This window comes from Phaethon lepturus, unplaced genomic scaffold, assembly GCF_000687285.1.
Source record: "Phaethon lepturus isolate BGI_N335 unplaced genomic scaffold, ASM68728v1 scaffold54771, whole genome shotgun sequence".
NCBI classification, from domain to species: domain Eukaryota; kingdom Metazoa; phylum Chordata; class Aves; order Phaethontiformes; family Phaethontidae; genus Phaethon; species Phaethon lepturus.
This window is the reverse complement of record NW_010520940.1, coordinates 1-14,098: the sequence shown is the minus strand read 5'-3', so window position 1 is coordinate 14,098 and position 14,098 is coordinate 1. Positions and strand designations below refer to the sequence as shown.

Genomic DNA, 14,098 nt, shown 5'->3' with positions numbered 1-14,098 from the left:
CCTGTAGGGTTGCATGGGGTTGTTGTGACCATTAAGGGGAAGTGTTGAGTTAAGTAAGATTTATGCACTGCTGCGAATGTATTCATTTTCATATTTTAAATAATCCAAATCTGTTTTAGGCTGCATTACAAACCTAATTTCTGATCTGTGTGAAAAGGAGGGGAAATACTCTACAAGCTTTACGCAAACGAAAAGAATGTTAAAAACCCCCAAACCCTGCAGCAAAAACCCAAACAAGCTGTTTGCATGGTACAAAAATAAAATCTTAAATAAGATGTTGGTATGAAAGGAAAAAATTGCAAGTTTGAAATGGCAATTCCTTCCTTATGCCCTCGCCCTGTTTGGATCCCGCAGGGGACGAGCTGTGGTGATTAAACAGCCGCTGAGCTGCAGGCGAAGGAGCATGGCCGCTGCTCCCGGGGACAGCCCCCACGTAGAGAGTTAATGGCATTGCTCACACGTTTACTGTTTACGTGATCCGGGTTCTCTATTGGAAACAAACTAGTCTTTATCTGGTTAGCTGTAAGCAATCAAACACTAACAACTGAAACATTGCAAGTTCTTGCTGAAGGAATACGTATTTTCCCTCCCTCTCTGGAAAATGTTTTATAGTAAGATGGTAGCTGCTGTGAAATCAAAAGTATTCCCAAAGGGGCTCAAGCTCTGATTTCTATGCTAACATTGTTTGAAACAGTAAATTTCCCAAAGGAGGAGGTAACTTGGCTGTGTAAAGAGTATTTCATTTCTATCATTAAGTGGACTGACCGGAGTGCTTTTCAGGCATGTGAATTGTTCCACACCTTAAGAGAAAGGAAGGTATTTTCTAATGGTGTATGACTGCCCATGTGTGTTGCAGGATATATATTCCAACAAACAGAAGTATCTCTGCACAGAAAAAAAAGCCCGCACAACTGAGATCTTCACATGGATTTTAGACCATTTAAAAACATGCAATTTTCTTCCCACAAAAATAAATCAAAGTTTACTACATGCTGTGTTTTAAAACTCTTACGTATACCATGCTATTTCAAATGAAACTATACCCATAGGCTTCCAAAGAGAAGCAGCAGCATTCAAAATATTTGAAGTTCAATTCATGCTAAAAGAATAACGTAGCATCGTTATAGCAACTGTCAGAAGAAGATTCTTTCTATTTTCATGTCTCCTATTCGACTGCATAGCATTGTGCATGAACAGTAAGTAAGAATTACTTCTGCTGTGGCACACTGTGAGCTAGAAATAGTGACTTAAGGGTTTCAAAAAGCAAACACAATTAGCTTCTACATAAATAATATAAACAACATAATTCAAGCTTATTGCTTTGCTATTTATCTTCTTTCTACTGTTAAATAGCCTTCAACATATTAATACGAATAATTATTTCATGTCTGTGTCAACTGACTGGACTCAAGAGTTTCTATAGAAATGTTAAGATGCTTCAAAAATATTAATGCAACTTAGAGAAATAATGAATGTCATTTCAGGTGCTGAAATGATTACCAGAAACAGAGAAAACCTTAAGTAAATATACATTTGATTGTTGAAATAAATGACTTCATGTTTTTGAACTGTATGTTCATGAAATTCCTCCAGTAGGTCTCCTATTCAAAGATCTTCAAGAAAATTCATCATCTGTGCTGACCAGATTTGTGATTGGGACAAATCTGCTGACCAAGCATTGCTATCCAAAAGTAATTTAGGGAGAAAAGAGTTACAAATATTTGAAAAAGAGGAAATTGTTGTTGCATAAGAAACAGTGAATGTGTCTAATGCTCCAAAGAGAGCTAAAATAAAAAGCTACAGATGCACAGGGTGTTTTGTAAAATTGCTTTAATGAACAAGTCACAGATACAAATTAAAACCTCATCTGCATGTCCCCTACCCCGTAACTGCTCAGTGTTAGAAGACGTGATCATAACTAACACACAGTGTAACTAGCTATCTTTTATAACTCATTGCTTTGTGACAGTCTTTGATACTGGCTTTTGTAAACACAGTTCTCACCTTACGAGGAAGCGTATAAAATGTGGCATTGTTTTACATTTCATTTTTTGCTTGTGAATCGTGGTCAGGATGACATGGCATGGACATTCAGAGGAAATGACAGTGTATTCAGTGGTGGTGTGATCGGTTTTGCTATGGAACAATATGAACTTAAAAAGGGCTATGAACAAAAATTCTAAGCTCCCAAGCTACAAGAGGTAGCTAAAATACTCATTTGCTTTCAAAGAGTTGGATGGTTCTAACTGACATCAATAAGCAATTGTGATTGATTGTATCTGTTCTGTAGGGGAATAACAAGATGGTGTACTTTAATACTTCGTACAACTTCGTAAACTGCATTCAATTCATGATTGCCTGTTTTCTTTCCCATTTGCCTCTGGCCTTGTTCTTCCAGTTTACAGACAGTATTTTCTAATTAGAAATGAAGGGTTTGACTTTGTTGCTATCCAGGTCAATGGAAAACTCTCATTGACTTGAATAGTAATGATGCAGAATTAAGCCTAAAGCTCTGAACCATAACATAAGAGGGGAAAATAACAAAGGCAACGTAAAACATAGGGCAGCTAAATACGAATCCTACTCTCCAAACTTACCTAACTCAGGTAGGTCTTCACTACTACAGTTTTCAGCTGCTATTAATATGATTGCTATACTTGCTCTTAATGTCTTCATTGCTGCTTGCACTCATATTTCCAAGGCGTTATAAATGCTTCATCTGCACAGCAGTAGCTGCACAACTTAAATAGTGGAGCCCCTTGGAGTAGGGAAAAGAGCTTATACCAACAAAGGAAGTTGTTTTGCTGTTTGAATTCTTCCACCTCTGCAAACCTCTGAGGCTGTGCTGCCCAAGGACTCCTACTGGTATCGGTCATGCCTGTACAAAGGATTTTGCTGACTGGATTACGCTGGTTGGGGACATTGTGAGGATCTGACACTCATGTTACTTTAGAACCACGCACCAAACATGGGATTTAATAAATTTGTTTAGACGTGTATATCTTTATTTAATATGTAATTTTTTATTACATATATTTATATATACTTACGTCTGTATTTCCCTTATTGCATTGGCAGACTGCATCAAAAAAAGGGATGTAAAATACTGTAGAGGCAAGAACAGTTGAAAGAACTGCAGATGTGTGGGAAAACACCAACCATTACTGTATCCAGGCCCACAGGCTTGTCATAAAAGAAAAAAATCCACTCTCTTGCAGACAAAAAGGAGACTCTGATTGTTACCCCACAAGTTGAGAAACTGAGAAGACTATTTCTATTAGATACTTGTAAGCAAATGTTTAGGTGAGAAATTAGCCATTATAAATCTGTTTTGTATCCCTTTCTGTATCTGACTCACACCAGGTATCTGACAAATGCAGAATCTTTGCCAGATATGAACAGCCACCAGTAAGTGCCTTTCCCGAGCCATCTGCAGGGCTTACTGCTTTAAATTTCTTTTACTTCTAGGGGGTGTGGGACTAAAGTATGTAACAAAATCCCCAGCATTAATGAGAAAACACTTTTTTTAACATCCGGTGAAACAGCTCAAAGAACAGTCATCCCAGTCATGCTGGGATAACAAATCTGGATTCTGAACACACAGCTCTAATTTTATGTTGATAATTATGAAGTTGGATAACCACCAACTTCTGAGCACAAACAAGTTACAGATATTCCATTTTCATTTCATGTTCCACTGCTGAGCCGTCTGTTGTATTGTACATACTGTATATTATTTGCTTTTCTCCAGCTAAATTGAGAGAAGCACAGAGTGAACTAGTCCCAGTGAACAATGTTAAATTTAGACCTTTTTCCTCCTGTCTCAAGCTGTCTGCAAACAAATTACCACTTCTGTAATTTTTGCCTTTTTACGAATTACATTGTATGGGCTTAATTCAGCCCAAGATCATTGTATGAACAGTCGCTTATAGGTATTATTTCAAGCATGCAACTGCAATTCAAACTTCAAATTCTGTTGTTTAGACTCTGAACGCGAAACTATTTCTGTTGCATCCCGGAATCAACCTTCTAATGTGCCTACATGCAATTGCGAATTTTAGATTTGGGGTTTTTTTGCTATATGAGCTTATTATATATTCTAGAGCATATTCATTAATTTTTTTGAACGGAGTATCATGGAATAGAGGTGACAACAGTCAAATTCAATATATCTTGACATTTGAAGGTTCACCACTTTCCTCCCTGGTCTTTGCCTAGACACTGTTGAACAGTAAAAGGATTTTTCAAGAGCCATCCCTGAATTAGTGATTATAAACCCTTTTAATCTGTCTTTTTATTTACCTGTTGAAGGAAGATCTGAACAACAACAAAATAATTTAATCTACTTCCAATCAGTGAAGTTCAGCAATTTACTTATTAAATGTTCAGTTGATTTCTTTTTCCCTGAGATGAAATATTTTTTTCAATGGGTTTTCTTTTTTTGTTTTGTATCTTTTCTTTCTCATTGTGTACAGGGACAAGTAAGCTTCCAGACCTATTATTTCTCTTTTGAGAACATGATGGTTGATAGAAGAAGTCGTAAAAAGTCTGTCTGAAGTGTTGCACTGATATTTTGTTTCAAGAGAAAGGGAATAGCTATTGTTAAGAGAAACAGATGACAACATGAAAGCATGTAGAAAACATTCTTTCTTTATGGGCTTGCAACAAAGAGGAAATTTAACTTGGAAAGTCTTATATTTATGACTGGATTCAGGAATTGCTCCTATGTCTTTGATGTATTTAAATATGAGGTTTAGATGGAGGTTTTGCATGAAAAAGATTATGTTTTTATTAAGAGAGGTGTAGGTTTATATGAATGAGTATGCTTACCCTTTCAATACTTTACATTCCCTTGTAAAAGGGAACAAAAAGCAAAATGAAAGACAGAATTTGACCCATATCATGTAGTCAGAGACTTATTTTTCCTCTCTATTCCAAGAGCCCTTTTATTTTTACCTCCATACTGACACTCACAGTGAAACTACTGCAAAACACTCCACCCTGAAGTACTGACTGACTGACTTACATGAGAAATAACTATGTAAAAAACGTACCTTTTTACTGAAAATACATGCTCCCTGTATGTGTTCGTTCGTACAGCTGATTACTCTGACAAAGATATCACAGCTGGATGAACATCACTGAAAGACATCTGGAGTGTACCTTCCATTGCAAATCAGTACCAAATGTGCTTACCGAATTTCTTTTGATTTGATGTGTTCAAATGCTCTGAAGGTCACAAGGCTGCACAAGTGCCACTGAGGCATCACTGTGCTTGGAAAGGGCTGTGTGTCTCAGAGGCTATGAAGTGCAAGAACGACAAAGCCTGTTATTACACTTTTACTGCAAAAGGAATTTGCAGAATTATCAATTAAGAAAGACATAGCTTCCTTGTAAATTAAGCATGTGGTGTGGATTTAAAATGAAGCTCTTCAAGCACCCTCCATTACAACAGAAATTGCACTGGCACAAAAGTTGTTGATGCAGCTTTGCCTCACTGCACCACAAATGCACACTGAAGGTCTCTCACAGAGCTAATTCTTTTTGTTTTGTATGGCTGCATTTTAAATCACGGTATTAGAACAGCTGTGAAAAATGAAAATCCAGATGAAAATGAAAGCTCTATCAAATTTCCACATACCACTCCATTAACCGAAAGCAGCTGGTCCCCCCGTTTGAGCCCTCCATGCCTTTCTGCCACTCCTCCAGGAATGATGCGAGAAATATAAATAGGTGAATTTTGTTCCTTTCCTCCCATGACATTAAAGCCCAGGCCTTCATCAGTCTTTGGCAGCTCCACCACTCGCGGGTGTGAATGGCCTTCGCTTGCAGCAAAAGCAGCAACTGTTGCCTGGAAGAAAAAAACCGAGTGATTTGGCTATGTAGGGAGAACACTGATACACACTCTGTTGTTCATTTGCAGGAAGAATTCATTCCTGTGAAAACATTTCAGTATCTTATTCTAACTTTTTCTGATCACCTGAAAGCATTTTTAGAAAGTTAAGTTCCATGCCAATGCTTTTGAAATAAAGGAATAAGCAGAGGAATAGAGAGTTTAGGTGATTTGTCAAAGATAACGCAGAAAGTTAGCAGCAGAGCCAGAAGTAGGCATCGGGAAGCCTGACTGCGTGGTGGTGAACACCTAAGATCACTAGTGTATTTCTTCTTTGCCTTTGACAGGGAGAAAATTTATTACTCTGGGATAGGACAATGTGACATCTACTGTGTTCCTAGTTGAAATAAAGTGGATGAACTGAATTATTAACTCTCTGCTCTGCTGTCAGAGGTACAGTATTGTTTATTTCATTCTTTGGGCGCAGAAAAATATCCTAAACGGATATTCTTATTTTAAAAAGTTTAATTTATAATCTCTATGAAGTCTTGTGAACTAACTCCTGGAACAGGAATATGCATTTCTTATAGTAGAATTGGACTAAAACTTTTATTGAAAAATTAAATTTTAGGAAAATGGATTTATAAATCAATTAGAAAAATCCTAGACTGTTAATCTTATAATGGCAAAAAAAAAAAGTAACAAACTTTAAAGCTTGCATCCAGAAAAATATTACATCTTACATTTAATTTTTCAATCACTTTTTTCAATCACAAATTACAATCACTTTCCTACTTACAGATCTCAGTAAATCGTTAAAGAAAGATTAAGAAAATCTTTTATGCTTTTCAATGTGTGTTTGTAGTCCAAACTGCTCGAACAATTCTGCATTACACTAATGTTTTTGAGCGTCCTAATAATGCTTATGCTTAATAGAAGCTAGTGGATGATGTGACATAATGGATCATTCTCAGTTACATGTTTTTGCACATGCAGACCTTGTCATCATGCATACATTTTATGTCAGACATGAATGCACTAGGAGGATGCAATGCAGACAGCCCAGAAATAACCAGGAAATATTGCGATATCGAAACATTGCTCTGTAACCCTGCTGTTCTATATGAATAAGAAATGAGAATGGCAAACACTAATTGGATTTCTCCCCACTTACTATACAACATCAATAATTTCTGTGTTTACCTGTGGTGTAGACAAATCAGGATCTCATATAGACACTTCTCTATAGAGTAGCATAGACCTTACAAATTTACATTGTCCATTAACTTTCAGTTAGAAGAAGGTGAAAATCAGAGGAACAGTCCACAGAAAGGAACATTCTACTTTGTAAGAAAAACACACTGCAATTTTGTGCATATTAGGTTATTTGCTCGCTGCTATCCAGCTTGCTTCTCTAAAATACTGCAGAAATCATTTTGTAACACACTTCCAACCTTCATCTTCTGATAGAGCTTTAAATGAAAATCTCTGAACACAAACACATAATGGTAAGATCTTCATTCCATTAAGTTTTCAGGGAGTTCTATCACTAACTTCACAGAAGTGGGATCATAAAGAAGTATCTCAAAAAAATATGTACAGCTTTTGCAGGTTTACCCGTTTTGCATAGCCCCAGAAGATAGTGTTGAGTACAAAATGATAACGGGAGAAAAAAAAGCCATGGTGGACCTCTCTGCTTGGAAGCATCTTTCTTTGTGCATGTTATGAAAATACAGAGCATATTTCATACTGGCACATAGAATGGGTCCTTTCATGGTTGTGTCAATTCCCTTAACCATCATTTTAGTAGTAGCAGTAATGTAGCTGTCATGGTCTAAGGATATGAGAAAGACAGGTCCACATGGACAAAGAGACAATATGTTTTATTAAAACAGGTAATGCATCAGAAAAAAATGGGCTTGCATCTCGCTATGGAGTCTCTTGATCAGGCAATTTTTGTCACTGTTCATCCTTACCACTTGCTCAGTACCTACAGTTCCCATTCGTTAAAGTGGAATTTTGACTGTTTAGTTTCTATCTCCCAAATCGTGTCCTCTCTGGATGAGCTGTATGGGAAAACAGTCCATTAAAATATTGGTTGTTGCAGGCAGACTTCTACAGAACGAACCAGTAGATTTGCTTTTGCAAAGCAACTTTTCAAAAAGCATCAATTTCCATAAAATCATTCTCTTTTCTTAAGCTACAGAAGCAGCATAAAGGTTGAAATTTTCCATTATGATTGTTACCTGGGAAGTAGCACTGGTTCTAGACTCTGGGCTGCCACTGATGTCTAAATTTTCTTACAGTGTACACACGAATACCTGAAACACACACGCGCACAGTCAATTACTAGGTCACTTTGGTAACACATATTTCAACAGTTGCACGTATCCTACCTTTGCAGTGGCCCTGGCTCGGAATTCGGGGCAGCCATTAACAGTTATGGTTTCATGCATGTATTGATACACCTAAAATGTTCACGAAAATAAAATGAAATTAATTACAGAAGCAAAACAAAGATTTCATATTAACCTAGACAGGACAGTCCCTTTCCCTCATGGGACTACATTTCATTAATGCTGTATTCTTGCAAGCACATAGTTGGGCGGCTGCTAAACTTGTGCATGCTTAGGTTTACAGAAAACATTAATCTGTGTTTCTTATGACACTTTGCAAATTTAATTGTGCATCTTCCAAAATGACTCCCTTCCCATCTCTAGCACATCATTTCCCAAAGGACAGTTAGGTTCTATGTTATAAAAAATTGGTGTCTCCCTGCAACTGATTTGAATGCAGATGATCTGAACTGGTTTGAATGGTATCTTAGCCTCCACTGATGGCTTCTTTGAACTCTCCTATGAACTAAAGATTTAGGAGGCTGATGTTAAAAAAAATAGTAAGTTGCTCAGCATACAGATGCTGAAGAACGGAAATGAAAATTAAGTTTGGAGAAAGGTCACAGTACTGGTTTCCATTAACCACAGCTAGGAATGGGGAAAAGGGCTGGCAGTCTGGTAGGTCAGACACGTACAATGGGTAAGATTATCTTTTTTGAAGGAATTGTGTATTTACATAAATGGCATAAAATCAACATTGCCAATATGTACAACTTTCTGTCTGTTGTTTTTGCTGGTATGCATTCTTGGCTGACTCCCTTTTAAATATTTTCAGTAAGAAGAAAGCAAAACGCTTTCTCACATTGCCTTTGTTCTCTAGACTTGTCATACTCTTGGATGAAAAATATAAAAAAATGCCTTTATACAGCCAGGTATTTAAAATCAACCTTAAAAATTAAAAATATTTACATGTAACATATGGACATTTTTAAAAATAGAAAGGTCAGTGCAAAAACCCAAAATCTTTCACTTAATTTTCTTATAAAACCACCAAACCTAAAAAAATGTTGCTATATGCCACTGGTTTACTCAGTGGCATACATTTTCTTGACCTACTTCATCAGGAATTTTGTCTTTTCATGTGCTTTATGTCTCAGGTTGCATTCCTCAGAGAGAACCTTTGCTGGTAAAGTATGTTAGCTTTTATAGCAATCTATTTCTCGGGGTCCTTGAGGAGTGCAGATTCAATCACACTTTCCTAAATAGTGTGATAGTCCTAAATACCTTTCACTTATTTGATTATACTTTAGCAAGAGTGCTAAAACTTCCCTCTTTGGTAATGTAAATGTTACTTTGGCAGAAGTGTCAGATCCTGCACTTAACTGATCTATAAACCACGGCTTGTCCCACTGACAGGTAAAAGTTACTCATCCCCCTGTCCTGACGACTGGTTATGCAGTATCATAAAGATACCTCTCTCCCCAGTGAGCTTGTTACTATAAAACCTACACACTGATGAACATATTGCTACAAACACCTAAAGGGCATTAAGATGTGTGGCTCATTTCTGATCTCAGTGGGCAGACGTAGTGGTAATCAAATACTCTTGAGTAGTAGAACGTTTGGGATGACTGATCCCCAAACTTTTTTGATGGATATCATACACAGGGGAAAGGCAAAAAAGGAGAGGAGATAAAAAATGCAATCCATTTTAGAGATCTAATATAAGCTAAACACTTTCAAAGTATAGCAAAAAGATTATTTGTCTCGACTATTTGTCAGCACATAAGTCATTCTAGGACTTAATTCAGAAAAACTTGTGCCAGTGAAGAAAACTGAGACAAAGGGGAGCATGCTGAAAAGTTTCCTGCTTTCTACATTTGAAATTAAATCTTGCTTCCCTTGGTAAAATTGACGTTAACCTCAGTGGAGGCCAGGATTTTGCCCTTAATTTTAAAAATATGGAAAAAAAGAGCACTTTTATAGCCTCTGAAGGATCTCTGGCTTGTTCTGTCTTTATACTGGATGACACCACCATAAAAATGGATTGAGTCTACATACTCAGCATCATCCTGCACAGATCAGTTCAACATTTATTGTGTTATGTCATAGGATATATTCTTACATAATTATAACAACTACTACATTACATTAAGAATAGTACTGTGTAATTGCAGTAATGAATCATAAAATACTTGTTACTTCAAACCCCATACTGTACTGAACCACTGATAATGCTGTATTTTCTTGGTATCTGCAGGTTCCCCTTTATTTTAAAGTGTAAGAGCTGATTGTACATATTGGTTTTGCTTGCACAGCTGTAAATGCTGTGGCTGGCTATAATGTCTAAAAGCATGTATTTCATTGTTGAACTATTATGACATTAAATTGCTTTGAAAACAGGTCACGATTTCAGATATAAGAACAATTACCAGCAGTTCTTTAAGATATTCATTACTAAGGTGGAATCTCACAAGGTGAGCTAATAATGATACATTCATGTGATTATTGGCTAATGTCATGTAACTACATACTGTCTGCATCCTACCAGTATGTAGCTAGTAGGCTTCATAATATCCAATATCGTGGTAATTAATTTGCATACTGGTAAAAGAACAAATTCACTAGTGTGTGATTAAATTAGTATGTTAAGAAAGAATCAACTGACTCAAAAACTTCTGAAAAATACAATCAATAATGTCATATAATCCTCGTGTTCATTTGTAAATTCTCAAAGATAGAAGATTTGAAATGGTGTTCTGCAAAGAGTTATCTGTGATCAGAATACCTATAGCACAGTTCTTAGGAAAAGAAGTCTTGCATGTCATGTCTCACTCTCCATAAGCAACAGATGCGACCAGTCTTGAATATCTGCTTGAGGTATTCGTAAATCTAATTCTACTATTTGACTGTTACATAATGTTTAATGTAATTTGAGTTAAAGAAGGGTAAAACACACACCTACATGACTTTCTTATTATTAAGTCAGTTTAGCAACCAAACACAGATTAACTGTACCTGTTCCACCAAGCCCCTAAAACTCTTTGTAGGGTTCAGATCTAATCATTGTTCATTCTAGCAATGCACAAAAAGCATGTTGAAGTCCATAAATAATCACTGTTTGCCTGTAGCCATACTAACCCCTTTATCTACACTGTTCTCAGCACTACCGTAGCCATGATTTGTGCGCAACAAATCCATTCTGCTGCATCTTCTGTGTACACAGAACAGATAACAAATCTCTTTATTCTCAAACTAAATAAGGTGGCATTTAAATCCTCCCAGAGTAGAACAGAGCTTCTTGTTCAATCCACTGTACATGACATGAAATTGAAATAGTTTTATAAAATCTTTCCTTTCAGTGCCTACTATTATCTGTACATCTGATTACATTTTTAATATACAGCGATTCTCCTGAATCTAACACTGTCATCCTTAAGTCCTTATAAGATCTTCTGTAGGTTTATAGAATCATAGAAAAGTTTGGGTTGGACAAAATATCACTCAGTACAGCAGAAGACAAAGGTGCAGAATTTAATTATAATTATTTGAAAAGCTCCTTTAGGATATTTACTAAAGAAGTCTTTTAAAACAGTGACCTTTGTTGACCACGACAGATGAATGATTTCAAAAGACATTGTGTAATACGAATGAGTTAAAGAAAGACAATTAACATACCCACAGAATCACAAACTGGTTGAGGTTGGAAAGGACCTCTGGATGTCATCTTGTCCAACCTCCTTGCTCAAGCAGGACCACCTAGTTCTGGTTGCCCAGGACAGTATCTAGACGGTTACTATATGTTACAAATTTGAAAAAGAGCTGCATATCTATTTTTGTATGTACAGCTATTTCTTTTTAGAGTGTCTAAAAGACTACATGGGTGTTTAGTGTTGTTATTCACTGACAGACTCCATACACAGTCTGAAGGTCTAGGGAAAGTGCCCTGTTTCCACAATTCATTAATAACAGAGATTAAATTACAGATGGAATGTCAATGTTTCAAGACACAAAGTTGCAGTTGTAAGGTAAATGGTAACGTTTCAGGTAATTTTCCCCCACAGCTATTTCTACCAAGACTGTCAGTGTCTGTATCCTGAACGTTCATCAGGTAAAAGCGTGCTGCAGACAGGGGTTTGTTCACACCGCTCTCAATTGTGCTGTAGAGCTAGATGTACTTGGCCTTGTTTTCTCTTTCCTGTGGTGCAGAGAATACAACACTCCCATCAAGAAATACTCCTGAAAGCACGAATATAGATCTCAGACTTTTTCAGCTTCCGCAGGTAGTCTCCTCAGACACCATAATCTAAAGTTCTCCCGCAGTACTTAAAAAATACAAGAAGAGTGAGGGAGGAAAATTACAACTAGAAAATCTGAACTTGGAAGTGAATCCTCCCTGTATTGTGGCAGATCTTGCTGGCACAGAGGAATGTACATTTTATTACTTCTCCCAGCAGGAGCTGCAGTGAGTCAGATTCAGCAGGTAGCATTGTTATGACGATGGTCCTTGTCCCCACACATTCAGCTAGGAGGCAGAGCAGCTGGTTTAGCATTACTGAAGCACGGGAAGGGGCATTGCTTTACAGGTACTTTAGGAGCTAGTTTCTTAACAAAAATTACTCCATATGGACTCATAAAAAAGCAGCACATACTGGGCTGGCCTATTTAAGTCAATGAGAAGCTTTAGAAGGAGGTCCAGGAAAAACAGTGCGCTTAGCAGCCTGTTTTATAAAGGTGGCTAGAAGCAGCATTCTGTTTACAACCTGAATGATGCAGCACTTGTTCTGCTGAATTCTCAGTTACAATTTAATTAAACAGATTTTGTTCCATTAACTTCTGTAAGAGATATTCAGTGCTTCATCCCCTGATGAAATATTAGGTAATCTACAACAATGATGCCCAACCAACTTTAGGACAACTCGGTCTGAACATCAGATGGGAACAGGCATGAGGCAGAAATAATTTTATGGCAATGAACAAGTTAAAAAAAACCCCACAAACAAAACCCAAGGCAGAGTACATTGCAATTCAGATCTGTGAAGTAGCAGGCACAGATAAACTTCTCTGAGATTTGTAAGTGAGGAAGTAAACCTTTTTGAAAATGTTGGAGGTTTCTTAGCACATGAGATAACATATGTAAGAAGTATTAATCAGCTGTGTTTCCACAGTGCCTGTAGTATGATAATATATAAAAAGACATAAAACTCTTCCTTTAAGAAGTCACAACCTAAGTAAGTGCCATAGGTAAGCAGGTTAAAGGGTGGAATGAAGCAGCAAGCTGCAGAGAGATTGATAAATGATGGTTATCACATATGTTGTCATCATACGGGTTTAGTTTCTTTAGTTCATCTGCCATATTTTTTATTGCTTCAATGTAGAAGAGAATTGTGTATCTATTTTTGGAAGAACTCTTTCAAGGAAGGGAAGACAGGAGCCTGACAGACAGTACAGAGGAGGAAGTTAGCGTGAGAATAACCAGTGCAAGGAAGACATAATTGGTTTCATTGCATTTATGTAGTCATGTCAATGGAACAGTATACATGTGTGCATCCTTGCAGAACTGAGGCTAAACTATAAAAGAGAAATTGTTATTTACTTACACCTCAGTATGATGCTTCTGCCATCAACTATGCTTGATCCCTGCCTTCCTTATTACCTTCCTATGTTGTGTTGGAAAGAATGAAGTAAATATTTCTCCCTTCTAAGATGTCAAGTGGAAAGGAACATCTCAATCAGTCTTTTACCATGGTGAGAAGAGCTCACGTCTGTATTTCATGTGTGTCATGCATGTGCTTTATTCAGCATAGCTGCCGGCCTCTCTCCTCCCCTCTTCCCAAAATCTGCAGCTGATTCTCAGACTCTCAGCCTCCTTTTGACCTAAGAGATGAGATCCACGTATCATCTCATTTGGTGTGCGTGGACCAGTCCT

General features: G+C 37.1%; 1 protein-coding gene across 1 annotated transcript; it reads right to left on the bottom strand.

Moving 5' to 3' along the window:
* Nucleotides 1-5,641: 5,641 nt before the first annotated feature.
* LOC104628830 (protein lin-7 homolog A) lies at nucleotides 5,642-8,301 on the bottom strand (the record flags this gene model as incomplete). The annotated part of the gene is made up of 2 exons (XM_010297539.1): nucleotides 5,642-5,851; nucleotides 8,230-8,301. Coding segments are annotated over 2 exons (282 nt in total), but the record flags the coding sequence as incomplete, so codon positions are not given.
* Nucleotides 8,302-14,098: the final 5,797 nt, after the last annotated feature.